Consider the following 26128-nt stretch of genomic DNA (forward strand, 5'->3'; position numbering starts at 1 on the left):
TGGGAGAAAGCAGGGAGGCTGGCTGCCAGCTGTGTGCTGCAAAGAGTCACTGGATGCCTCTTCTTTGAAGCTGGCTGGAACGTGTGAGTACTTCAAGCCCCATGGGAGCACTGGGGGAGGAGATGGCTGAGCTCCAGGACTTTTATGATGTCCCGTTTGAAAAGCTCACAACCCAGTCCTGGGATATCTGGGTTAGAAGAGTAAGGGGGTGGTTTTTGGCCACAGGGCTCTGGAGTATAGCCCAGAAGGAGCCGGCCTGACCCATGCCACTTGCTTCTGAAGATGACGCAGCAGGCTTTGAGGCTGCTTTGCTGGAGGATATAGAGCAGAGAATGCAAAGAGAGCTCTGCATGTTGAAGGCAAGCGTGGACGCTTTGCTGTTGCCCCACTTGGAGGGTGTTGAGTCGGCTCAGGCCGCCTGGCAGGTGCTGAGGAGTCTGTGTGTAAGCTCAGCAGGAGCCCAGGGCCGGGAGAAAGCCGAGAGCAGGGAGGAAGCCGAGAGCCCAGAGGGGGCTGCTGGCCATGTTCCTGAAGTTACAGCTGGGAGTAGCTGCTTTGTCTCCGAGGGGCCGTGTGATGTTGAGGCCTACAACCAGAGTGCTGGGGAGCGTGCAGGCCCAGGCTGTGCACCCAAAGGTGGGGGTGCTGGGAACGCAGAAATGGCTGAAGAGGGAGCTGTGAGAGCTGTTGCTACGCGTCGCCGCTGTTATCGCTGTGGCTCCCCCTCCCATCTGGTGAGAGACTCTCCAGTCGAGGCACAGGAACAGCCGAAGGCCATCTCCCGTAGCAACCAGATAAAGAGCTCTTCTTCAAAGCATGGGAAAGGCAAGCCGAAGGCAGCTGGCAGAGACACTGAATGTAAACCTTTGGCAGCCTCTATGGCTGCAGTCAAGAGTTGTCAACAGGATGCTGTGCTGGCTTTTGTGATTGACATTGGAGCTTCGCATCACTTAGTGCCATCTGCAGGATTCCTGGAGAACTGCACCTCTGTGACTTCTGGAATGCCTGTGTGTTTAGCAGATGGGACTAAACATGCTCTCACGCAGACTGGCTCACTGTTTTGTTCTTTCTTACAGGATTCGATCCAGGCTTTTGTTGTTCCAGGACTGTCTTGCGCGTTGCTGTCTGTCAGCGCCCTTCTTGCTGAGAACTACAAAGTGTGTTTTGAAAACAATAAGTGTTCTGTTTCCAAGAATGGTCAGCAACTAGTCAGTGTTGAATGTAAAGACAGGTTGTTTGTGATAAATGCTTCTTTTGCAGGTACAGGTGACACGGAGGTGGCTCAAGCACAGTGTGCCAACGTTCCAGTTCAGGATGCGTGTGCTCACTTATGGCACCGACGCATGGCTCACGTGTCCTGGGGGTCAGTGAAGAAGATCCCAGAGTGTACGCAAGGGTGCAAAATGAAGCCTTGTGCTAAGTTTCTAGATTGCAGAGCGTGCAAGTCTGCAAAGGTAAAAACGTGCACATACCCAAGGTCTGAGAGAGTGACCACTAAGGCTTTTCAGTTAATTCATGCAGATTTGTCAGGTCCGATGTCTGTGACCAGTATGGGCAGAGCCAAATTTGCGCTGGTTCTGATTGATGACCATACTCGGAATTCTTGGACCTTCACGATCCGACACAAAAGTGAGGCTGCACCACTAATCAAAGACTGGATTGCGGCTGTGGAACTGCAGTTTTCCACATGGGTGCAAAGCTTTCAGAGCAATCACGGTGGGGAGTTCACCGGGTCTGCACTGCAAAGTTTCTTCCGCAAAAAGGGGATTCAACACAGATTGTCCTCTCCGCACTCTCCCCAACAGAATGGGATTGCGGAAAGACGGAACAGGACTCTAGGGGAGATGTCCGCAGCTCTTTTGTTTGATGCCGGACTCCCACAGCGTTTTTGGGGAGAGGCTTGGCGAACGGCCAACTTTATTCTGAACAGGTCGTTCAATTCAGTGGTAGGTGACACCCCGTACTTCTTGTTGCACGGAAAGAAACCGAAAGTGCACTACTTCTGCGTTTTTGGCTGCAATGCTTGGGTCCTCATACCAAAGGCCAAACGCAAGAAAAGTGAACCCAAGTCCCAAAAGATGATTTTCTGTGGGTATGAGCCAGGGACCAAGGGGTGGAGGTTTGCTTATCCATCAGGGAATCAGTCCAGGATTCTGCTCAGCAACAGTGCTGAATTCTGTGAGCAGAGTGGTTGGGCTAGGATACATGGGAACCCTGACATCCTGTCAGAGAGTCTGTTTGACTTGGCCGATGAAGGTGAGGAAGAGGTTGAACCTGCAACTGAGGCTCAGAGGTCAGACCCAGTGCAGGCAGAGGGGAGAACTTCTCCCAAGGCTGTGAAGATAGAGCAACACAGTGCTCCATCTTCCCCCACAGGTTCGTCTGAGAAGTCCAGAAGGCGCAGTAAGTCAGAGGGGGAGCTCTCTGATGCCAAGGACGTTCTGGCTGGCCCCAGTGGGTCAGAGGGGGTTCCTGAAGTGGTGCTGCGCCGTTCAGCTCGGACGACCAAGGGAAAACCTCCTGAAAGGTTTGCTGTCACTCGCGTGTGGGTCGGAACGGCACAATGTAAACCCGAGAGTTTTGAAGATGTTCAGAAGCTGCCTCAGGAAGAAGCCAGGAAATGGAATGAGGCGATGCAGAAGGAGATGAATTCAATGGAGTCTCTAGGTGTGTTCTCTCTCACGAAGTTGCCGGTAGGAAGACAGGCCGTAGGCAGCTGCTGGGTTTACCGTCTTAAGCCTACAGCAACAGGAGAACCGCAGTATAAGGCCAGATTAGTGACGAGAGGATTCACGCAGCGCAGGGGGTTGCAGTATACGGAAACTTATGCTCCCACCTGTAGGAGTGAATCTCTACGTTTGCTTTTGGCCATAGCTGCATAAAGAGGGTTGCTGGTGTTACTATAAAGAAGCAATGCAGAAGAAAGAAGCAGCAGCTAAACCAGCTGCTGGAGGCTGGAAAGCCAGACAGGATGTTTGTGACTGTTACCATGGCAATAAAGGGGCAGTCCATTCTCCGTATTGAGCACAGGATGTGAGCTCAGTGTGTGACTTATGACCTGTACAGGATGTACAAGGGTGGAGTTATGATTCTCGTTGTTGTTTGTGAAGAGTGCAGACATCTTTATCTGTATGGCTGCTAAAGACAGGAATAAAAGACATGTAAATACGTTTCTGTCTGAGTCTGATTCCCCTCCCTGGGGAACAGGGAGGAGGGAGAAGCAGTGGTGTGTTTTTCTCACAGTCTGGGAAAAATCGCCGATACAGACCTCGCATGTTTACCTGCCGGGAGTCACAGGGGGAGGTCAAAAGGAATTCAGCCGGTGCCTGGAAGAGGTAGGCACATTCCTCTGACCGAGGCAGAATTCCAACAGCTGGTGCATCATTTTGATGTGGACATTGCTTACTTGAACTCAGACCTCCAGGAGGATTTGTACATGCTTCCTCCTCCAGGGTTTGAGGGCAATGAGCAAGGTACTGTGTGGAAACTTCACAAGTCAATTTACGGCCTGAAGCAGTCGGCCAGGAGTTGGAACTTGTGCCTGAATGAAGCTTTGGAGAAGCTAGGTTTCAGGAAGAGTCTTGCTGACAGTTGCTTGTTCCTTAGAGGATCAGGAGACTCACAGGAACTGGTGTTATTTTTTGTTGATGACATCATCCATATTGGAAAGGCAGACAAGCAGGTGCAGAGGTTTGCCAAAGAGCTTGGGAAGCGGTTTCAGCTCAAGAACCTGGGTGCAGTAAAGATCTACCTAGGCGTGCAGATAGCGAGAATTGAGGATGGTAGCTTCTTGCTCAGTCAGAAAGGCAAGATTGAACAGTTGCTTGAGAAGTTCAGAATGTCCGATTGTGCAGGAGTTCGGACACCCATGGAGACGAACTTCGTGAAAGATAGCCAGCAAGCAGAAAGTGCCGAGTTTGAGAATGCTGAGCTCTTTCAGTCAGCTCTAGGTAGTCTGTTGTATCTGTCCCAATGGAGCAGACTAGACATTGCCTTTGCTACCAATCTGCTAAGTAGGGAAGCGTCAAAGCCCAGTGTGAGTGCTTGGCATGGTATCAAGCGGGTACTGCGCTACCTGCAGCATACCAAAGACTTCTGTCTTAAGCTGCCAGCTGAAGGTGAGGCGAAGCTCACATGCTATGTGGACAGTGACTGGGCGAATTCGCAGGACCGCAAGTCTGTGTCTGGGTTGGTGGTAAAGTTTGGGAAGTCACTAATTGGGTGGAAGTCCTGGAAGCAAAGTCTCATTGCGCTGTCTTCTACTGAAGCTGAATTCAGTGCACTGTCAGATTTGTGCCGGGAACTAGAGTTCTATAGATGCTTGGTGCAAGAGATCTATGGGGATTGTAGCTTGCCCAGCACGGTTTGGGAAGACAATCAACCTTGTTTGAAATTGGCTGAATCTGCGCAATTAAAGGCCAGAACCAAGCAGCTGGACATACGTTTCCAGAATGTGTGTCAGAGTGTTCAGTTCATTCGGCTGAAGTATTGTGCCAGTCACGGTAACCTGGCCGATGGATTCACCAGACCTTTAAGCTTCCAGCGTCATGGGGAGTTTTGTGGTGGTTTGGAGTTGGGGGTAAGTTCTGTACTTACTTTCCCCACAGTAGTGCAGCGCGAGAGGGGGTGTGAGGAGAACCTGAGCTTACAGGGTTAAACAGCTCAGAGTGTACGCACTGCCCACTGTTGGGAGGAGGGAGACCCTGCGTCATTTCCAAGTGTCTCCAGTCTTTGTTCTTTCTCTCTACTTTCGCTTTTGAGGAGAGAGGACGTGTTTTTCACGATGCTGTTCACTTTGGACGATAATGGGTAGTCTGCTGTAAATAAAACTGCTTTTAGCTGCTGAGATCCTGTGTGGGCTTGCCCTGCCGGACTTAAGACTTTATTATGAATCAGCAGCTTTCTGCTGGTTGAAACACTGGCTACTTCTTGAGAACACTGACATTTTGGATCTGGAAGGGTACGACAATAGTTTTGGTTGGCATGCATACTTATGGTACGACAAGGTAAAGGTGTATAAAAGCTTTAAAAACCATATTGTAAGGAAAGCATTGTATAATGTTTGGATTAGATACAAAGATTTGTTGGAAAATAAAACCCCTAGGTGGGTGTCACCAATGGAAGCTAGGGAAGTAAAAAAGCTTAATATGGATTCTAAATGGCCAAAATATCATGAGATTTTAGAATACGATGGTGAAAGGGTGAAACTTCAGAGTTATGAGAAATTAAAGCCTAAGGTTCGAGATTGGTTGCATTACCATCAGATAAATGAGACGTTTAAACAGGACAGGAAAATAGGATTTCAGAAAGAGAAGTCAAAACTAGAAACAGAATTGTTGGAACCCAATACTAAGAACTTATCAAAAATGTATAATTTGCTGTTAAAATGGAATACACAGGATGAAACGGTGAAATCAGCTATGATTAAATGGGCACAAGATATCGGTCATGATATTATGTTTGCTGACTGGGAACAGTTATGGACCACCGGTATTAAATTTACTGCATGTAATGCGTTAAAAGAAAATATTATGAAAATGATCTACCGGTGGTACATGACCCCAGTCAAGCTTGCAAAAATTTATCATTTGCCTAATAATAAGTGTTGGAAATGTAATGAGACTGAAGGCACTTTCTACCACCTTTGGTGGACCTGCCCAAAGGTTAAAGCTTTCTGGGAAATGATCTATAATGAAATTAAGAAGGTCCTTAAGTGGACTTTTCCTAAGAAACCAGAGGCTTTCCTTTTGGGCATGGTGGGCCAAGTGGTGTCAAGGAAGGATAGGATTTTCTTTATGTATGCCACTACAGCAGCAAGAATTCTACTGGCAAAGTATTGGAAGACGCAAGAACTACCTACTCTGGAAGAATGGCAAACAAAGGTGATTGACTTTATGGGACTGGCCGAGATGACGGGCAGAATCCGGGACCAGGGGAAAGAGACAGTGGAAGAGGACTGGAAGAAATTCAAAATATATCTTAAAAATAATTGCAAAATTGAGGAATGTTAAGATGTCAGGGGGTAAGAAGTAAAGAATTGCAGCAGTAAACAAAAAAACTTAAGAAATTTTTATGAAAGGGAATTAAGACAATGGACCTAAGGGTTGCTAAAGAATTATTAAACAAGGATGCAGGGATGGGGAGGTATGGGGAAGTCAAAGAAAGAAGGGTATGAACTGATGAGCTTGAAGTTATACTGTTCTATACTGTTTTTATTATTTGTTTGGAAAATTAATAAAAATTATTATAAAAAAAAAAGAGAGAGAGAGAGATCCTGTGTGGGCTTTATTTTAGCACACTGAAGAAAGCAAAGAAGTTTTTACAGCTTTCTCTAACCACTGCTGCTAAAACTCTGTGTTTTGCTCAGAGCCTTTGGAATGTGGCCCTGGAAGTCCAGCGTATCTGCACAGTTGAAGTGGGCTGGACGCCAGGATTTATCTGAGCAATAAATCTACTATCTGACATACCCCCCCTCCCACAAACACATTTAAAAGGCCATATAATGTTCAATCAGCCAAAGGCCTAGGTCCCCCCCCTTATGTTTGCTTTGCTAAGACAAAAGCTTATCTGGGAATGTTTCACAGAGCAGAATGAAAAGTTGTGAATCAGAAACTGTGTATCGAACAGTACCCTGAGCATCAAGTTCATCTCGCATGACATACTGCTGGCAGAGCAAGGGAAAGGAAGACACCAGAAGAAGGAAAGATCAGAAGCAGCCAGTGGTTGTAAGTATGGTACAGGCTGAATTCTAAGGTGGGTTGGGGGCTATAAAAGGAGGGGGGTTGTTTCAAAGGTTTATGGTTACTCAGAACCTCCAAGTCCCATAGAGCCAAATGTATACCTCTTTAGTTCATAAAAGCCCTCATTTTTTACACTTATTCTCTGGGGGTCCTGATGCAAATTCTCAGGCTCTTGGAATGTAACAGGACCATAAGTTAATGCAGATTTTTGCTGCGTTTGGGGCTTTGGGGAAATAGGCATTTAAATTCTTGATTGCATGAGCATGGTGCGGGAGTTAATTCCACACACATTTACTTGTGCGTGTGGAGGGAAGAGTGTTCTGCTTTGGGCAGTTGTGGCTGTTTTACTACACCCCACTCCTTATTGTCTGAATCGAGTTTTGCTCTGCTTATGCACAGAAGTCCCAATCCTAGTGATGTGATCGTGGCTTATTTTTGAATGGAAGTAAATGATTTGAGCAAATTATGCAAGCAAATAGTGTGAGGAATTTGCCCTGTTGATTTCATGGGATTTGAAAACCCACTATTAGGTCTACAAATGACTGAATTTGTTAGGGTTTGTTTCCATGTGTCCCAGAGATCTGAATCATTGTGGTTGATGACACAGCTATGTCCACAATTCGGCCCCAAAACAGTGACTACTTAAAGGTTCCTAAGGATATGGCATCAAAACTCACTCTCTCATACATCTTGATAGATATATCTTAATGAATAATAATGATGTGTTTGTGGGAGAGGGTTATTGCTTTGTTTTTGTTTTTGCTTTATTGCGCATTTTGTATTCTCAGATTTTATTTTTGTGTTGGGAACCGCACTGTGATCTTTGGATGAAGGGGGGTTTACGAATTCAATAAATAATAAAAATAGTATTATCTTTACAGTTTTTTAGTGTCAACCATGCCTTGTTTCACATACAAGGGAATCAGTTTGCCTGTAGCGGACTACTTCTCAGAGGAAACACTCCGCTATGTTGAAAATGAATTCCAAATGTTGGATGATGATATAGTGAGTGTCACTTACCCCAAGTCAGGTTAGTGTTGCACTTAGGTAATTTTAAACTTGGAGTAAACGGTGTTTCAAAGATGATGATGTCCTATTTCAGAAACATTAAACAATAAAATAGCTAATCTCTCCCTGCATCCATTTTTGATGCTTCATATCTCCTACAGTCTTTGTATGTTTTTCTTTTTTGACAAGTCAGATCAAGAAATTAAAGTTTCATTTAAAACCAATTATTATGGTTCTGTCATGTCTAAAGGCTGTGTGTAACATTCCACTCTACCAGGAGCGCCATGCAACTGACAAATGCATCTTAAACTCGTGATTCAAAACACTGGACAGTTAAGCGGGTGGCTTTCATCATAGATTTTTGTTTTTCTAGATACACAGCCCCTGGAAATGGGGACTCTATTAACACCACCATGCTAAACCTCCTTACTCGGAGGTACCTCAACAATTAAGGTATAGCTGACCTATAAAAAGATCAGGAAGATACACTCTTGCCAATTTTTTGCGAGAATTTCAGAAACTATCAGATAACCCAACCAAAACTGGCCAGTAATCTGGTAATGGACTACAGTTTAGTTTGCACTGTCCCCTATTCGCCATAATGCCCTGGACTTCTTTTTTCACAGCCAACTTTAATCAATCCCTTTATCTCCCATTTTCTCCCCACATCCCTCTGAACCCCGCCCCACCCACTGAGGTACAAAGCTGTCTGGATTCCTGACTAAGCAGACCAAGTTCTTATCACAAAATGCAGAATCAGGTGGCATTTGCCCTCAAACGGGAGGTCAGTTAAGGAATCTTAGGGTCAGTACAACCCTCTTGTGGAATATCTGTTGCATGTCAGGGTCCTCAGTACTGGAATAGCTGGATCACTGGAATAAAGCTTATCAGCTGTAGTTTAACAGGGAGATTCCAGGGGTCTTCCTTCTACAGGAGTGAGTTGATCATTTGCTTGGCTTCCAACCTAGCACAGTTAACGTGACAGGCTTGGTCAGAGGGCAAACCAATGCTGCTGTCAAACCAGCAAGAGGAGGACCTCAAGAGGAGCTGTGGTGTGGCACGAGGGGCTCAGCTGCATGGTGGGCTTGGTGGGAAGGGAATTGCAGGGCTGTAGCTGCAACAAGCATTTTTATTACTTCTGTTTTCTCGAATGATTTGCTCATGTCAAAAGCAATTGTATTTCAGGATATTCATCTCTGAATGTTGTTTCTTTATATAGAAAGCTAAGTGATATGTCTGTTATAGATTAGTCACACTGCTGACATCCTTACCTGCTACACCATCATCAAAATGGTTCAATTTGATTCACCATGTCATGAATTTTTGGATTCCTGCTTGTGTAATATTTATATCCCTGGCTAGGCTTCCCCAGCCACTCTGGGCGGCTTCCAACAAAATACTAAAATACTGTAATCCACCAAAGATTAAAAGCTTCCCTAAACAGGGCTGCCTTCAGATGTTTTCTAAAAGTCTGGTAGTTGTTGTTCTCGTTGACATCTGGTGGGAGGGCGTTCCACAGGGCGGGTGCCACTACCAAGAAGGCCCTCTGCCTGGTTCCCTGTAACTTGGCTTCTCACAGTGAGAGAACCACCAGAAGGCCCTCAGCGCTGGACCTCATTGTCCGGGTAGAACGATGGGGTGGAGACGCTCCTTCAGGTATACTGGACCGAGGCCGTTTAGGGCTTTAAAGGTCAGCACCAACACTTTGAATTGTGCTCGGGAACATACTGGGAGCCAATGTAGGTCTTTGAAGACTGGTGTTATATGGCTGCTCCCAGTCACCCATCTAGCTGCCGCATTCTGGATTAGTTGTAGTTTCCAGGTCACCTTCAAAGGTAGTCCCACATAGAGCACATTGCAGTAGTCCAAGCGGGAGATAACCAGAGCATGCACCACTCTGGCGAGACAGTCCGCAGGTAGGTAGGGTCTCAGCCTGCGTACCAGATGGAGCTGGTAAACAGCTGCCCTGGACACAGAACTGACCTGTACCTCCATGGACAGCTGTGAGTCCAAAATGACATGGAAGGGGAGAGGGAACAAGATAAAGCAAATGTGTTTACTGCAGAATCAAGAGTGGTTGGGAAGACTACCTGACTTTCTTCTAGGTACCCATTGGATGCAGGAGATCCTGGGCTTAATCTGGCGTGATGGGGACCCCTCCTGGGTTCAGAGTTTACCAGTGTGGGAACGGTCACCTTGGATTGAGAGTGTTCCAGGCATAGAGGTTGCCTTGAAATCTCCTACACCCAGGCTACTGGCATCTCACCTGCCTTTCCGCATTTTCCCCAAGTCCTTCCTGCACTCGAAGGCCAAGGTATGAGAGTAGAAATTGACATGTCAACCCTGCTTTTGGCTCCTGGGCAATCTGTTAAGCAACATGACATGTTCAGTCTTTCAAACACTTCACCTACGACCATATCACCATGGGCAACTTCTGTCATGATCACAGCTAGTTAGAGAAGGCTTATATATCCCCACCCCAGATGTTGTGGTTGTGGTGAAAATTCCACTTTGCCTCTCACTTTACATTTAAACTTCACATAAGTAACTCCCACCATTCCTGGAAAAATCTTGTTCAAAATTTTGGGGAAAGGTGGTTAGTCTCCAACTGAGTTGTGTCTGGTGAAAAGGGGGGGGGGGTATTGTGAAATTATTAATCCTGTAGGATTCACATAAATTTTGGACAGGTTGCTTAGAGGTAAGGAAAGGCAAGTATCTGACCCAAAAAGGTGGTTAGAAAACTCCTGCCCAAATCCATACTGGAGTAAGATGATATGCTGCAAGAGGTTTATCAGAAAACCACAAGCATCAAGCACCAAATCTTACATGTACCTGTCCTGTGAGTATAGGGTGGCATACAAATTTAATTAATATAAACAAAGAAGAACAGTAAACAACAAAGACTTTGCTTCCTTTTCATGAGACCCACCTAAGCTGCCTCAGTCTGTCTCTAGTTAGGGCTGCTTCTGTTGCCTTCCCTAAATATGTCCCCTCCCTCTCTTCCAGGTTATCTATACCATGCGTAATCCCAAAGATGTGATGATCTCATACTATTATTTCAACAAGAGCTTAAAAGCAGTGGAGGACCCTGGAACTTTGGAAGAGTACATGGAGGAGTTCCTGAGTGGGAGTGGTAGGGAAAGAGGGAAATCAGCCTGTCTCATTTGTTCTACCTCACTGTTCACTATGTTATCAAGGCTCTTTCCTGCCCTTTCCTCTCATTTCCTTTTGTTGTATCAGAGAAGTACAATTCCCAGCGAGATAAGTGGGAATGGGGTAGGATGGGAAAAGGCCTCGCAGTACTCACCTCATTTTCCAAAAAAAGTAACGAATGTCATTAAAAGGGGAATTGGAATGGCTGCAAAATGTAGGGAGAGGATATTGTGAATCCCCAACTCCAGTGTTGTAGATGATATTACATATCTTGCCAGTGTAAATAGAATCATCAAACAGCTCAGCCACTAACTGGTATTGGGACTTGTTGTATCTGGGTGGCATTGGAAGTTCCCTGCTACTGTTCTTGTTGATCAGGTGAAGAATAAAGGTCTTTTCTAGGTTCCTGACTGGTGCATCTGTAGCACCCTGCTTGTGGTTAACGCTTAGCTGGAATGAAATATTCAACGCAGCAATAGAGAAATTAAAATAGTAATTTATTTGTCAGACAAATAAATATGAGGCACAGTGGTATATGGTTACCAAGCTCTGGCCTGGCCTCTTGCCATTCTGGCCAGCACTTATATTTCCTTAATCCAGCCCCCTTGCTCCTCCTGTGGCTGCCTCTGTCCAATCAGCCTGGTTGAAATTCCTATTGGCTATTTGCTAGAACCAATCACAAAAGATACACCCATTTCCTCTCGCCCTTTTATGGGAATCAAAAAGCTATATATTCTTCTATCTATAAATGACAAATAAGTAGTAATATATCTTACATGTGTCTCAACAAGGAATCTTAATTACCAGCTCACCTCTTGCCCTCCTTGCCCTATTGCCTTCCAAAACAGATGGTTAATCTTGAATTTTTATCTTAAGCATATGTCAAGGATTTTGAGTTCACATCAACATTGAGAGATCTCCTTCATTTGAAGGTTTCTAAACAAAAGGCCTGACAACCATATATCAGGAGTGTTCGATGGCGTCTCCTGTCTGACAAGGGGGGGCTGGTGGCTGATGGCCCCTGTGATCTCTTCCAACTATATAAAATAAGAATCTAGCATTTATTAAATCCTTTGCATAATTATATTTAAACTAATATATTTAATACATAAATAACCTTTTAAAAGGAAAAGAAATCTTAAAAGGATCTTAGTTTAAGAAAGAAACAGCTTTAGAAAAGACTTCCCAAAAATGCTCTGTTTCTGCCAGCCAGACCAGTTGCTTTTTCACTGCTCTTGACCTTTTTAACCTTAGGAAGAAGATATGGCTCATTTTACTATTTATCCACCCTTAATTTGTAGGGTCAGTGTAACCTTGGCTCTCAGCCTGTAATTCCCTTTTTACGACTTTGAGAATTGTTTTCTGCTATAAATCAGGGGGCCCCCTTGTCTAGGAGTAAAAACATTTTGCCAAGGTTCTTAGGCAGCTACTCTTCTGCCTGGCATGAAACATTTGTAAATTTGAACTCATTTTTAAGATACAACCTTGATCAAAAAATATAAGCTTGATAAAAATGCAGGCTTATGATTAGATGCCTCACATCCTCTATGTCTTTCCTTTCCCCTTCAAAACTCTTTACATTCCACTTTGCTCTTCAAGTGTGTTATGGTTCTTGGTTTGAGCATGTGAAAAGCTGGATGGAGATGAAGGACAGATCCAACTTCTTCTTCATCACCTATGAAGAACTACAGCAGGTATATTTATGCCCCCGGGTTATGTCTCCAACTTTGTGTCATGTGACATATCATTTTGACATTTTTTTTGTTCTTAAAAAAGTTTTGTACAATTGGTAAGGTGACTCTGATTTAGAGAAGTACAAGTGTGGGGTTAGGATTGCAGCCATTCTTGTTACCTTGATTTCACAGTTCAGTATAAAGTTGCCATCCTATCTCGTTTCACGTCAGGGAGGGACAGGTTAGTTATAAGTGCAGAAGTAAAGCAATTTTAAATTTAATTTCATTAATAAAACAAAGATTTAAAGTGGTAAGAATGGGCAGTCAGGTCCAGAAGGATCTCCCCTCTTTGACAAAAAGACCAGGATTTTAACTGTGGAGCTGTGATAAAACTGACAAGTATCTGGAGAGATCACTTCTTCCCCTACAATATGCTATTCTGTATTTAATTCAATGTCTTCTAATTCAGTGCTGACTCCTGTGCTGATTTTGAGGTACCCGTTGACAAACATTTGCATGATTTTTGCCAAGTGCTCCCCGCAAACGGACACAATTGCTTTTGTTTTCTTCCTAATAATAATAATTTTATATATATATATATATATATATATATATATATATATATATATAAATTTATTTATACCTCACCCTCCCCGGCCAGAGCCTGGCTAACAACAGTAAAATCAGAGTAAAAACATAATAGGGGGAGAAAAGCAATTTAAAATGCAATTTAAAATGCAGCCTCATCAAAACCATAAGGGGAGGGAAACATAACGGCCAGACTGAGACCAGACCAAAGGCCAGGTGGAATAGATCTCCCTATGGCAGTGTCAATGTAAGGATTCTTTTTTTTCCTTCGGCAGGACCTACGAGGAAATGTGAAGAGGATTTGTCATTTTATTGGTAAAGAGCTGAATAGTCAGCAAATCAACTCTGTGGTGGAAAATGCCTCCTTCCACAAGATGAAGGACAACAAGATGTCCAATAATACTCAATCTTCAGATACCTATTTTGATCACACAAAAGCAAAGCTCATGAGGAAAGGTAACAATTTACATGACAGACCAAGGCCATGGCTTATGCAAGCTATGAAGAACCTTTGTGTGTGCATGTGAGTGTGAGAGAGGGAGGGAGGGAGGTGGGGAGGAGAGAAAAAAAGAGGTGTCAGGGTGGGGGGGGAATTTGACTCAGTTCACCTTAAGTGAACCTACTTAACTGACACTTTCTTGTACTGAAACACAGCCATTCTTTGAAATTCACACTACTCCAGATTTTTAAATGCTGTATTCCAGACAAGTAATCGGTACAAAATGTCACTGCTAGCATAATGTAGGCATATAAATGCATATACTGACAATAACTTACATATTTGCAACAAAAACAACCACCTGTTTCTTGCATTAAAAATGTGTAATTATGATAAATTTGCATTAAAATGCTGGTGGATTTTTGAAGGATTTTTTTTTAAAATTACAAACGGATTTTATAATGTGGACAACTGAATTTAAGCTTGGGGGGGGGGGGAAGAAGAAAAGGAGAGAAACCAAAATTGACAGATTTGCCCATTCTTACTTGTGAAGCTTTAGGAAAATTCAGCTAAGTAAGTCTAGGCCATTGACATGGAAGCATGACTACTCCTGGGGTACCAGTTGAGGGAGGGCCTGGGAAGAACAGCCAGGGAGGAGGTCCTGCTACTCCTAAAAAAAGCCACCTGAGGCAGCTGCCTTGTTTCATCCAGTGGAAGGGCAAGTCCTGAGCAAGATGACATGGGGTCCTGAGTTTAGTTGAAGTAATTTTAGTGGATCTTTTTTTGTGGTTACCAAGTGGTTTCACACCCTCTTGTGTTGTTCCAGGTATCTGTGGGGACTGGAAGAACCACCTGACCGTGGCACAGAATGAACACTTTGACCGTGTTTATCGTGAGAACATGCAGGGTCTGTGCATGACATTTCCATGGGATTGAAGAATGTCAGATTATTCTTCCTGCTATTTTTGATCCTCATGCCTCTCATGGTTGAAGTGTGTCCTGCTAAATAAACAGATTTCTGAATAGAAATTATATGGTTTTGTTGTGTGACTCCTTTTAAGGGTGTGGGTTTTTTTAAGCTTCTGGGCTCTCAGCACCTACTGGAATTTATTAAAATGTCCCTTCTGGCTCCCTGTAGTTCATCCGCTCAGCTGCGTTTGCTGGAGTTACCATGGGAACAAGATGTTTTTCATGGGTGTTCCAGTAAGATCTGGCAAACTATAGAAAGTTGCAGGAGTAATTTTAATTTGTTTAAGTTGTTTACTTCAATACTGTCACTCCTTTTCACTCTACCAGACAGGTTTATGAGCCCTCCATCCCACACAAATGGGATGGAGGGCTCATATGCCCCGCCCCCAATTCTTCAGGCTGCAGCAGCCTCATTCTTCCATCATTGCCTGCCTTTTCTTGTTGCACCAAGGAAGAGGCGTCACCATTTCTTGCTTACCTCCTCTCCTTGAAGTCAACATGTCTTCTTGCTAGTGGTTTCTAGTTAGAACCCTTTGCTCACTTCTAACTGGACACTACTGGTAGAAGCTGTTCTGATTTCTGGCCTTAAGGAGGGCCTTAAGATACAATCTGGCCCAGAGGAGATGAAATAATTTGGTGCATGCCTCATGGGTTTCTCTGGGTGCCTTGGGGCTTGTGAACAGGCTCCAACTCTGCCAAGAAGCCCTGTGACACAACTGCATTTATTTTGATCTGATAAAGAGAGTCTCACAACTCAGCCTGAAGCAGCTTTCTACCATCAACAACAGACAGCAATCTTCAAGCCTAGTCAGAGGAATGTGCCATTCTCCAGGCACCCGGCTTGGATTACTTGTTGACCTCCCCTGTCTGCGACTCCCGGCAGGAGACAGGCGGGGTCTCTATCGGCGATTCTCCTCAAACGTGAGAAGGACACACCACTCTTCCCTCCTCCCTGCTTTCCCCAGGGGGGGGGGGGAGAGACAGACAGAAATGTATTTACATGCCTTTATTTCTGTCTATGCAGCAGTACAGAGAAACACGTCCGTACTCTTCAAACAACAACAGCAGAGAGATAAACTCCACCCCTGTACTTCCAGTACATGTCAGGTGACACACTGAGCTAACATCCGGTGCTCAGTACAGTGAATAGGCTGTCCCTTTGCTCCCACGGTACAGCCCCAACCATCAACATCCTGTTTGGCTTTTCCAGCCAGCTGCAGCTCGCTGCTGCATTGCTCCTTTTCGTAACACATGACAGAGAAGCAAACACAGGAACTAGAACCTGTGGCTCAGGCCACATTCATGCCATACATTTAAAACACTACACTAGCACTTTAAACAGCCATGGCTTCCCCCAAAGAATCCTGGGAGCTGTAGTTTATTAAGGGTGCTGAGAGTTGTTAGAAGACCCCCATTCCCTTGCCAGATCTACAATTCTCAGAGTTTCTGGTGAAGAACAATAGCTTATTAAACCACACTGAAAATTGTTTACTGACCACCTTTGCATGGTTAATTGATAAACTGCAACTGGTTCACTGAGGCATGGCATTGGGGGAAAGAAGACATCTGGAAAGCCCAAACCCACCTTGTCCATTATCCGTATGTCTTTAAGAGATAATATACAAGGTTTGATTGGTTTTTTTAATAAAAAAAAATTCTGTCCCTCTTTCATTTTTAATTGTTTGTATTTTACATGTAAGCCACCCTGAGTCCCTGTCAGGGAAAAAGGTGGGGTAGAATTTTATTGTTGATGGTGGTGGTGTTGAGGAGCAGCAAAACATGGTGGGCAGCACAGGCAGTTTCCGGGCCACCTCACTTGGAATGTCTCACTTTGAGGAAGGACCCAATTGGCTCCTCCTCCTCAGAATGAGACAGGTAGAAGAAGGAGCAGCAGAGAAGCCTCCAACTAGTCATCTGCCTCATCATTGAACAGCTCACTTGCCTGGTCTTCTGTTGGTAGGTGCCATAGGCTGCCCATTAAAATCTATCTATCTATCTATCATCTATCTATCTATCTATCTATCTATCTATCTATCTATCTATCTATCTGCAAAGCACCATTCTAAGGGATTTCAAAAGTAATCTACCCAGCTTCTACTCATATTGATCCGGCGCCGAACTCCAACTTATAGTTAGCAGAGTAAAACACTTAAAACACGTTGCAGGATTCCCAATAAATAGACCATACACCATTAATATTTCATCCAGCAGAGCTTTACTGCTACTGAAGGCAAATGAGCATAATGGTCACAAATCCAATACATGTAGGATTGGTACTGTCCATAAGAAATCGAGTTGCAGCAGACTTAAACTTACAATAACTTTTAATAAGACAAAACCTTAACACTATATACAGAACACCACACCAGAAGAGAGATAGAAAGAGAAAGAGAAAGTGAAACCCAGGCTCCTTCTGACCTTACTTTTATAGCATGACCTTGACAGAAGAGATAACACAACCAGTTTAAGCCAGCTGTACTCAACTTCTCTGAAGGAATAAGCCAAACATCATGAACCTTCTGCTTGTTTCTTTCACACAGAGAAGCTTCCAGAACCCACTTGAATTAATTAGAATAGGAAAGATCTCTGCATATCAGATCAGTGCTTTCTGCACTAAGAAATGTAAACTGACACTTAAGGCATGATAACATATCTATCTCTAAATTGCTATAGGTGTATCAATATATATTTAAGTGTGTGTATAAGAGAGAGAGAGAGTTTGGGGGGGGGGGAGACATACAGTATGTAAGACTATGTAGCTAAATGTTTAGACTTCTACCTTCCTCAGGGATACAGTTGGGATTTCAAATGAACACCATTAGCCTGGATGACAGTTTTAAGAACACTCGGGATGGAATAATTCTAAGGAGTGTGTCATACACAATACCTTGTTGTTGTTTTTAATTTAAGAAAAGGAAAAGGCTACATGGGAAACAAGCACTGTATTCTAGATGAAAACCATTGTTGATTATTTGTGCCTTAAGATGACTGATTCAGAAATCCTCTTTCTTATAATGGTGGATTTTGATGGTTGCCCCATAGAAAAAATATGTATTTTATATCTGTATTTATTACGTTTCTTCAGGGAGCTCAAGGTGGCATACATAGATCTCCTCTTTTATCCTCACAACAACCTTGTGAGGTAGGTTAGGCTGAGAGTGAGTCACTGGCCCAAAGTCTCCCAGTGGCTGGGTGGGGATTTGAAACCTGGCATCCTAGGTTCCAGTATGACACTAACCACTACACCATGCTAGCCCTTTAGCAAGATTCCCATTCATGGCTCAGAATAAAGGGCTGAATGTTTAATTAAACATTGCAACTTGCCTTATACCATATCAGACCACTGATCCATCTACCAACTTTCCCGTTCCTCATCTTTATGCAGAAATGTTTCTACGATACCTCCAGTCCAGAAAGGTTGGGGGCCATCAGAATTAAAATGCTTTGTAACAGGTTTCACAACTTTTTTGGTCCAGGTTACTGATCTATTTATTTTGATGTCTTTAGCGTTTTTCAATGTCATCACCATTTTTCGTCTACAATGGGATCTTATTCCCCACAGCGCTGTCCTCAGCAGAATCGCTCACCTATCTGGAAAAAGAATTTCGCTTCTTGGATGACGATCTACTGAGTGTCTCTTACCCCAAGTCAGGTAGGAAAGACAGTGTGTGGAATGAGAGCTGCAGAACATAAACAGGGAATGGCCATTTGAATTGGCATTGGCAAATCATTTATCTTGTTTATTTATTAAATGCCCATCCTGCTCTTCCTCCCACAGGAGCCCAGGGCAGCAAACACTAAAATGTTAAAGCAATAATATTAAAATAATAAGATTTTTTTTAAAAAAAAATGCACATGAAAACACCAGACAATTCAAAAACATTTAAAACAGTCACATCCCCTCACCACTAATAATTTCATAATAAGTTTGCTTTGGTTGTCAAAGTAGTTGTAAGGTGTGCATTGCAGAACCAAAAGGGCTGTGGGAGAAGAGGTAGCCCTATGATTGCTATACTCCCTCCTAGGTGGCCATTGGATGGCAGAGATCTTGTCAGCGATCCAGCAAGAATGGGACCCCTCGTGGGTTTGCAGTGAGAAAATAACCTGGATTGAGACTTTTGATGGCATGAAGACTGCCTTGAAATATCCTCCACCCAGAATCTTGGCTTCTCACCTTCCAATAAACCTTTTCCCTAATACCTTTCTCGAGTCCAAGGCCAAGGTAAGAGAGGAACAATTCACACACAAAAGCCTGATTATGTCTGTGCAGTAAAGATACTGGGAATTCCGTACTGTCAATACAGTATTTGGCACAGCCCATTTCCAGGAAGGTGCCGCGAGGGTTGTTTGTAGTAGTAGCAGTAATAGTACAAGCTTAGAGATCACTATAGGAAAGACTCTTTAACCACCATCTTAATTCTAGAATGGCGTTGTGGGTTAAACCACAGAGCCTAGAACTTGCCGATCAGAAGGTCGGTGGTTCGAACCCCGACAACGGGGTGAGCTCCCATTGCTCGGTCCCTGCTCCTGCCAACCTAGCAGTTCAAAAGCATGTCAAAGTGCAAGTAGATAAATAGGTACCGCTCCGGCGGGAAGGTAAATGGTGTTTCCGTGTGCTGCTCTGGTTCGCCAGAAGCGGCTTAGTCATGCTGGCCACATGACCCGGAACTTGTACGCCGGCTCCCTCGGCCAATAAAGCGAGATGAGCACCGCAACCCCAGAGTCGGTCATGACTGGACCAAATGGTCAGGGGTCCCTTTACCTTTACATATGAATAGGCAATGTTCAGTCCATGACCTCAGCAGAGGACTGCTGCGGCCCCAGTTTGCTAGGCTTCCCCCAAAGCTCTCTCTGAAGCTGGAAGTCGCAATGAAACGTCTCACTTTCAAAATCAGGCAAAATGTCAGAGTTCAAACTGTGTTTTCAGCTTTCGCTTCTGAGGGCCAGACTAGCTGATGTGATGATTTGGCAAGTAGTAGCCATGCAGGTGGGTTCTGAAGCCATATCTGTATGGTGAGGCAGGGACTGACTTTTTCAATCCATGCCACTGGCAATGTTCATGTCTCTTTCCTTAATGGTGGGGATCTTCACGGGGAAATGAATTCAAGAAAATGATTTTTTTTTAAAAACCCACACCAGTAATAATAATAATAATAATAATTTATTATTTGTACCCCGCCCATCTGGCTGGGTCTCCCCAGCCACTCTGGGCGGCTTCCATAAAAACCAAAAATACACTAAAATATCACAGATTAAAAACTTCCCTGAACAGGGCTGCCTTAAGATGTCCAGTCCCATTTCCTCTGTCCCATAAGGGAGCACCAGACACCTGCTCTTGAATAAACCTCAAAGAGACAAGATATCACAGGTTTCCACTATTTACACCTGCTTAAGGTTCAGGAAAACTTTTAAAGGACCTCTAAAAGTTAGCCCTTTTTGAAATTCAATTCTTTTTAAATTTTTCCCACCCGCACCCCCAAAAGGTCCCTAAAACTGAAGGGGCAATGTGGAAGGCAAAGTGTGAATTATGAGACTATAAATTCAGGGAAGGTTGCAAAGGAAATTTAAGCAGGAAAATTCCCCTTCATTTTGCTTCCAGCTTTTCTCAGGGTCAAACTTCCTATTATAGTAATTGCATATCTAATAGCTTGTTGTTGCTGTTTGGGGGAGGGAGTGATATTCATTGGAACCATAGTATACAGAAAGGCGATGTTTAACCTTTCCCTTCCTGGCTGTGATCCTGATGAAAACTGCCCCTCCTCTATGGACTCAAGGCAAATCACCCAACACCTGCTGTTATTTTTTAAACCCCAGACATAGTTGCTAAGTGCAGGATTAGAGCAATTTTCAGAGCTACCTACATCTCAAAATCCTAAATCCTCAGAGATACAAAACTCTAAAATATAGGTGCTCTGGGGGAAAATCAGATATGATCTGGGATTAGGGGTGGGAGAGAAATTTGATTCAGTGTGCATTGAAAGGCAAATCTACTGAGAGTGATCCTTCTAAATTTGTACCTCCCAGTTATTCTCAATGCAGTTCTCCCACCAGGTAATTTGTACAAAGATGAACATAAAAATGCAAATTATTATGGGCCACCCCAGTCTCTGCCAAGTGGTGCACAGGATTTCAGGGGTCTTGGCACTTCACCAGGGTTGTGTTTTCTTTGGAAATGAGGCACAACGGAGGTTGTGCTCCATTTCCATATTTCTTAAAGACACTCGTCTCTGCTGTGCCTCGATTTCCCAATTGAAGCAACTCTACTAGAGAACCTGGAACCCTCTGGGATCTTGCTACTGCTCAGCAGACTGGGGTGGCATGCAACCTTTGTAACAATACGACTATTTGATTTGATTTATTTCCATGTCGCTTTTCATTCAAATGAATCTCAAAGCGGCTTACAAACAATAAATAACTATCACATAATAAAACTACAATAAATAGCTAATTTTCTGACACCCAACTTGGCCGCCACATTCTACCCAACATTAGAGCTTGTCCTGCTGCTCCTCCCTTAAAATGTTCCCGCTGCCTCTCTTCCAGGTTATTTACACCCTACGTAACCCCAAGGATGTGCTGGTATTGTTCCACTACTGCTATAAAAAATGGAAGGATCCTGGAAGTCTGGATGAGTTCTTGGAGGAGTTCTTAGATGGGAACGGTATGGAAAGAGCCAAATCGGCTCACCCAGGGCCGTCTTTAGCATATGCATGGCTGGGGTGCAAAGATCCACCCAGCACCCCCAAATTTAGTTAATTTCACATGCATGGCGCCATTGAGAATGGCAAGCGCCCTCGTTGAGTAAATGAGCGCGCAAAGTCAAAAGTCCTTTAGTGAAACAGCAGGTATACATTTCGGTAATACCTAGGTATATATGTATTTTGTTTTTCTAGCTTGATCAAAATCATTTTTTATTTCATAACAGGTAGATAGTTAAGAACTTAGGCTGCTTCAGCAGCGGGTGCCTGGCACCCCCCAGAATTTGGCGCCTGGGTGCCTTGCACCTCTTGCACCCCTGGGTAAAGACGGCCCTGGGCTCATCCCCCTCTGTTGCAGCCCAAATGTCTGCTCCATGGTACCACGAAGGCTCTCTTTTTAACCATTGCTAGAGCCCTATCATAGAACTGTAATTCCAGCAGGGATAATGTTGTTTAATGTTGTTAGCCGCCCTGAGCCCGGCTTCAGCTGGGGAGGGCGGGATATAAATAAAATTTATTATTATTATTATTATTATTATTATTATTATTATTATTATAAATTAGAAGGAAGGTGGGAGGTGTCATGATAGTTAAACTCATTTCCTTTTAACATTAATAACGTCCTTAAGTAGTGAATGGCCTGAATGTGTGGGGTGGGGATATAGTGGGGTCTCAAATTCAGTGTTTTGGGGCAATATTATAAGGAATGTGTGACACTGGAGTTGTTAAGGTAAAGGTAAAGGTACCCCTGCCCGTACGGGCCAGTCTTGACAGACTCTGGGGTTGTGCGCCCATATCACTCAAGAGGCCAGGGGCCAGCGCTGTCCGGAGACACTTCCGGGTCACGTGGCCAGCGTGACAAAGCTGCATCTGGCGAGCCAGAGCCGCACACGGAAACGCCGTTTACCTTCCCGCTGGAGTTGTTACTGGACTACAAATGCCATCATCCCTGACCACAGGCTATACTGCTGGGTGTCAGGGACTGGGCAGATGAGGAATGGTGGAGACCGCCTCCGCATCCTGACCCTTCCAGAGAGGAGGAAGAGGAAGACAGTCTAGATTTACAACAGGGGTTTGAGGGAGGTAGCTGCTCAGAGGAAGATGAGGGGTAAAACTTGAAAATCATGGGATAGCCGGGACAACACCCGGCTGACACGTTGCCATTAGAAAGCACCCCAGACCCCCATCTCACGGAACCCGGCGAGCCTTGAAAGTAGGAGAGCAAAGAGCTCAAAGACAGAGGGCGCTTAGCAGCACCCATAGAAGTGATGAATGAGGAAGTGGGAGGGATGGAGGGGGTGGAGATTCACTTGGGACAATGCCATTATCCAAGAGGCTGGGTTCTATAGCCTCTCTGTAAAGATTGAAATGAAAAAGGTCAGTAAGAAACTTTTCCTTGTCTGTATACTTTCCTGGGCAACCAGCTGGAAGCCACTGACAGCATCCTGACACTGGGGCAGATGAGAGGTGTGGTCCAAGAGAAGTGGTAAAGTTGCTGTCTCACCCCAAACTCCGTGTCATTATGTAGTCTAGTAACTAACTGGCAGTATCTGGATAGGATTCAGGAGTTTCCTGTTGCTATCCTGCTTTTGTTTGAGAAAAGCATTAGATGTTCCTTGCTACCTTCTTGGTTAGTCTGTTCTCCCCGAGTCTTCCTTGACACACCTCCCTACTGTTGATGCTTACTGGTGCCTCCGTTTTCCTCTTCCAGTGTCCCATGGCTCCTGGTTTGACCACGTGAAAGGCTGGCTTCAGATGAAGAAAAGGGAAAACTTCCTTTTCATCACGGTTGAAGAGTTGAAACAGGTGTGGTCCAACCTTAGCGCTCGTCCTGGAGTTGTCCACATTTCAGCATCTCCTGTAGCTAGGAAGCATGGGTCCAGCCGGTTTTCTGCTTGTAACTCAAACTTTCTAGGCATGAGTCCAAGCTGTTTTGTATTTGCCCCATTGCTTTCCCCTGGAAAACCTGCTCTTTAGCGCCAAGTCTGAGCAAACGTCCATCTGGAGAAAAACCTGACTGATGTTTGCTCCAATTCAGCTATAAACAGCGGGTTTTCCTGGGGGAAAGTGGCAGAAAAGCAGAAGTGTAGATGAGCCCATTGTTATATTCACACATCCATAGTTACCTCACCTTGTTTATTGCTTATCTATTTCATAAAATCTATATAGCACTTGATTTAAAAAAAAACCCTCAAAGAAGTTTAGAAAAGGTTATCACCATTTTCGTTTTTGTAAATTCTGGTACTGTTTGCTAGATACATTTAAACATGTGCAGTATTCCTTTCTGCCTCTCTACATGATTATTATTATTAATAATAATTTATTTATACCCCACCCTCCCCAGCCAAGACCGGGCTCAGGGTGGTAAATAAACCTAATAGGAAAGTCACTTAATGCAAAAGAGCTTTATATCATGTGCAGAGTGCCCTTCCTTTGTCCCACATCAGACCAGGAATGCTATCAGATTAGCTATTTTGTATTTATTTCAATATCTCCTTTTACTTGTATTTTCTTCAACTTCTTACTTCAAAAAAAGACTTTTTCTTTTAGGTGTCTGTGCACAGGGAAACAAATACTTGCATGAATGCCCACAGCATTTGGAACCTCACACAAATTTATTATTTTGTGCAAATCTGATAGTTTAAAAAACTTGTATCTCCCCCCCCCCCAATATTTTTTTTAAAGTGTGCACACAGATAAACAAATAGCCTATAATTGACCTCAGTTTTCCAGAACTTGTGAAGGACAAGGATATACTAATTGAGATGGAGACACACAGCATGAAAACATTCCATCAAGCATCACCCACTAGTATAGACAGGAAGCAACAGGACGGATTTTGGAGGCATAAAATCAAAACTGGATGAAGGCAAACAAATTTGCACATGAACCCAGTGACCTAATGTGGACACAACCAAGGTCTGCTGCTGTCTCAGATGCTCCTTCGGTGCTGAGCAGGCCAAGAGGCAGTCTGAGACAAAAAGAAAGGCAATTTTTTTGAGAACAGGATTCTACTCTGGCTTCCTCACCATGGTGGCTGAGAGGTCAATACACCCATGGCATCAGTATTGTTAAATGCACCCTACAAACTAGCAGTAATGCCCTCTGTGTGCCTCTTCATCAGTTTCACAGTCATTTGCTTTCCCCTTCTGCAGGACCTTCGAGGGAGTGTGGAGAAGATCTGCCAGTTCCTTGGCAAGGAGCTGAACAGCCAGCAAATTGACTCTGTGGCGGAAAACCCCTCCTTCCAGAAAGTGAAGAATGAGACTATGCCCATCTCATCTCGGAAGCGAGGAAGTGTTTCGATGCACATTAAACAGCCGCTTGTGCTGACAGGTAACAATATAGCTTATGGTGGAGTCCATAGATAAAGGCCATTAGGCAAAGGGGGTGGGGCAGGTGGAGAGTCTTTCCCTGTGAAGTGCCATTGACCAATGAATAAAGTTAATCAGGAACTGAAGCCAGTGCTGAAATAATTCTGGCTGAACATTTTTGTGGTTACGAATCCCTCTTGTGGTCTTTCAGGGCTACCCGGGGATTGGAAGAACCACGTCACAGTGGCACAGAACGAACGCTTTGACCGTTTTTATCCATCTCACATTAAGGGTGTGGGTGTGAGTTTCCCCTGGGACTGAAGAAGAACAAATGGTTGCTCTTGCTTGCTTTTTTGCATCCCCACACCCTTTTATCTCTCATATGATGCACGTCCCTCCTACCAAACCACCAGGCTGTATCGCTGCCAAATTATTATTTCTTCAGGTGTGATCAGAAGAGGCTGGTCAGTAAATGGTATTGTTGTATTGTATTTTGTATTTTCAAATATGGTATGAAAGAGGTAGGGAACCTGTGGCCATCCAGATGTTGTTGAACTGCAAGCCCATCACCCCCAAACATTGGCAATGATGGCTGGAGCTGATGGGAGCTGGAATCTATTACCATCTGGAGGGCTACAGGTTCCCCATCCCTGCTGTATGCTGTTTGTTTTTATTCTGTAATAAAATTGTATTGTATTTTATTGTATCCATAATTGTATTGATGCACAGCTAAATGCATTCAATTACCCATACCAACACAACAGATGGTAATGCTGTCAGCTTGATGTTATGGATTTCAAAGTTATTTCCCAAACTGGCAGTCTCTCTCTCTCCCTCCCTCCCTCCCTAGCCCCCTTTACAGAGCCTGTTCTGGCTGCTTTTTCCTTGTGATTGAAGCAATATCCTCTCATGCCAAAGAAACTCCTCCAGGGGGTGGGAGTTTCCTGGTAGTGAGTGATTCAATCATTAGGGTTTGGAATGGGTGTGTGGACTTCATGGTGAGTTGCCTGCAAAAGTTGAGAATGTGACACATCATCTAGATAGCTTGCTTGTTAATGATGGGGAAGTGTCAGTGGTTCAATAACCTGTGGAAGTATAGACACGCAGTTCCGGAAGCAACATTTCATGTGTTAGGTAGAGGCTTTAAAACCAGAATCTTCAAAGTCGCTTTCTCAGAACTGCTACCAGGTCCACATTCAAGGCCAATAAGACACAAAATGTTGAGAATTCTCAATGCATTGATGAGATGATAGGTGTCCGTAGGAGGAGTCTGATTTGTTAGGCATGGGGGAATGCGGGGGGGGGGGGGGACAACGACAAACTGGGCCTCTACAAAAGTGTCAGGCTCCACTTCAACCAAATGTTGGTGTTTAAAATCAGAACACACTGAGAGGGATGCAGAGGAGATCAGGGAAACTGCTGGCCAGTGAGCTTAACATCTGTTCTGGAAAAAGTGGTGGAGAACATTATTAAATATGAAATTGTGAAGCATCTAGGAAAGGAGACAAGCTGAAGGAGAACCAGCATCTTCTGTGAAAGTAATTCC

The 26128-nt window shown here is 44.1% G+C and overlaps 2 protein-coding genes across 4 annotated transcripts; both read left to right on the forward strand.

Moving 5' to 3' along the window:
• The first annotated feature begins 6559 nt into the window (after nucleotides 1–6559).
• On the forward strand, nucleotides 6560–14630 carry LOC307221621 (sulfotransferase 2B1-like). Of its 2 annotated transcripts, XM_079986315.1 has the most exons (7): nucleotides 6560–6725; nucleotides 7622–7770; nucleotides 9854–10062; nucleotides 10755–10881; nucleotides 12501–12595; nucleotides 13438–13618; nucleotides 14428–14630. In XM_079986315.1, the coding sequence occupies exons 2-7, from the start codon at nucleotides 7638–7640 to the stop codon at nucleotides 14535–14537; spliced, it is 855 nt and encodes a 284-aa protein (XP_079842441.1). In that variant the 5' UTR covers nucleotides 6560–6725; nucleotides 7622–7637; the 3' UTR covers nucleotides 14538–14630. The 2 variants fall into 2 exon arrangements, with proteins under 2 accessions (XP_079842441.1, XP_079842442.1); XM_079986316.1 differs by lacking the exons at nucleotides 6560–6725; nucleotides 7622–7770 and adding an exon at nucleotides 8242–8532.
• Nucleotides 14631–16393: 1763 nt separating this feature from the next.
• LOC307221627 (sulfotransferase 2B1-like) lies at nucleotides 16394–25361 on the forward strand. 2 transcript variants are annotated; one of them, XM_079986328.1, is made up of 7 exons: nucleotides 16394–16526; nucleotides 18078–18222; nucleotides 18596–18792; nucleotides 21114–21231; nucleotides 22980–23074; nucleotides 24424–24604; nucleotides 24794–25361. In XM_079986328.1, the coding sequence occupies exons 2-7, from the start codon at nucleotides 18087–18089 to the stop codon at nucleotides 24901–24903; spliced, it is 837 nt and encodes a 278-aa protein (XP_079842454.1). In that variant the 5' UTR covers nucleotides 16394–16526; nucleotides 18078–18086; the 3' UTR covers nucleotides 24904–25361. The 2 variants fall into 2 exon arrangements, with proteins under 2 accessions (XP_079842454.1, XP_079842455.1); XM_079986329.1 differs by having other exon boundaries at nucleotides 16421–16526; nucleotides 18133–18222.
• The last annotated feature ends 767 nt before the right edge of the window (nucleotides 25362–26128 follow it).

The sequence above is a fragment of the Podarcis cretensis genome (assembly GCF_951804945.1).
Source record: "Podarcis cretensis genome assembly, chromosome: 8".
In the NCBI taxonomy this organism is placed as follows: Eukaryota; Metazoa; Chordata; class Lepidosauria; order Squamata; family Lacertidae; genus Podarcis; species Podarcis cretensis.

Coding starts and splice junctions, on each gene's coding strand:
- LOC307221621 (XM_079986315.1), top strand. CDS start 7,638: ATGCCTTGTTTCACATACAAGGGAATCAGTTTGCCTGTAGCGGACTAC. Junction 7,771..9,853: donor TGTCACTTACCCCAAGTCAG/GTTAGTGTTGCA, acceptor ACTTTCTTCTAG/GTACCCATTGGATGCAGGAG. Junction 10,882..12,500: donor GGAGTTCCTGAGTGGGAGTG/GTAGGGAAAGAG, acceptor TTGCTCTTCAAG/TGTGTTATGGTTCTTGGTTT.
- LOC307221627 (XM_079986328.1), top strand. CDS start 18,087: ATGTCATCACCATTTTTCGTCTACAATGGGATCTTATTCCCCACAGCG. Junction 18,793..21,113: donor TTCTCGAGTCCAAGGCCAAG/GTAAGAGAGGAA, acceptor CCTCTCTTCCAG/GTTATTTACACCCTACGTAA. Junction 23,075..24,423: donor CGGTTGAAGAGTTGAAACAG/GTGTGGTCCAAC, acceptor CCCCTTCTGCAG/GACCTTCGAGGGAGTGTGGA.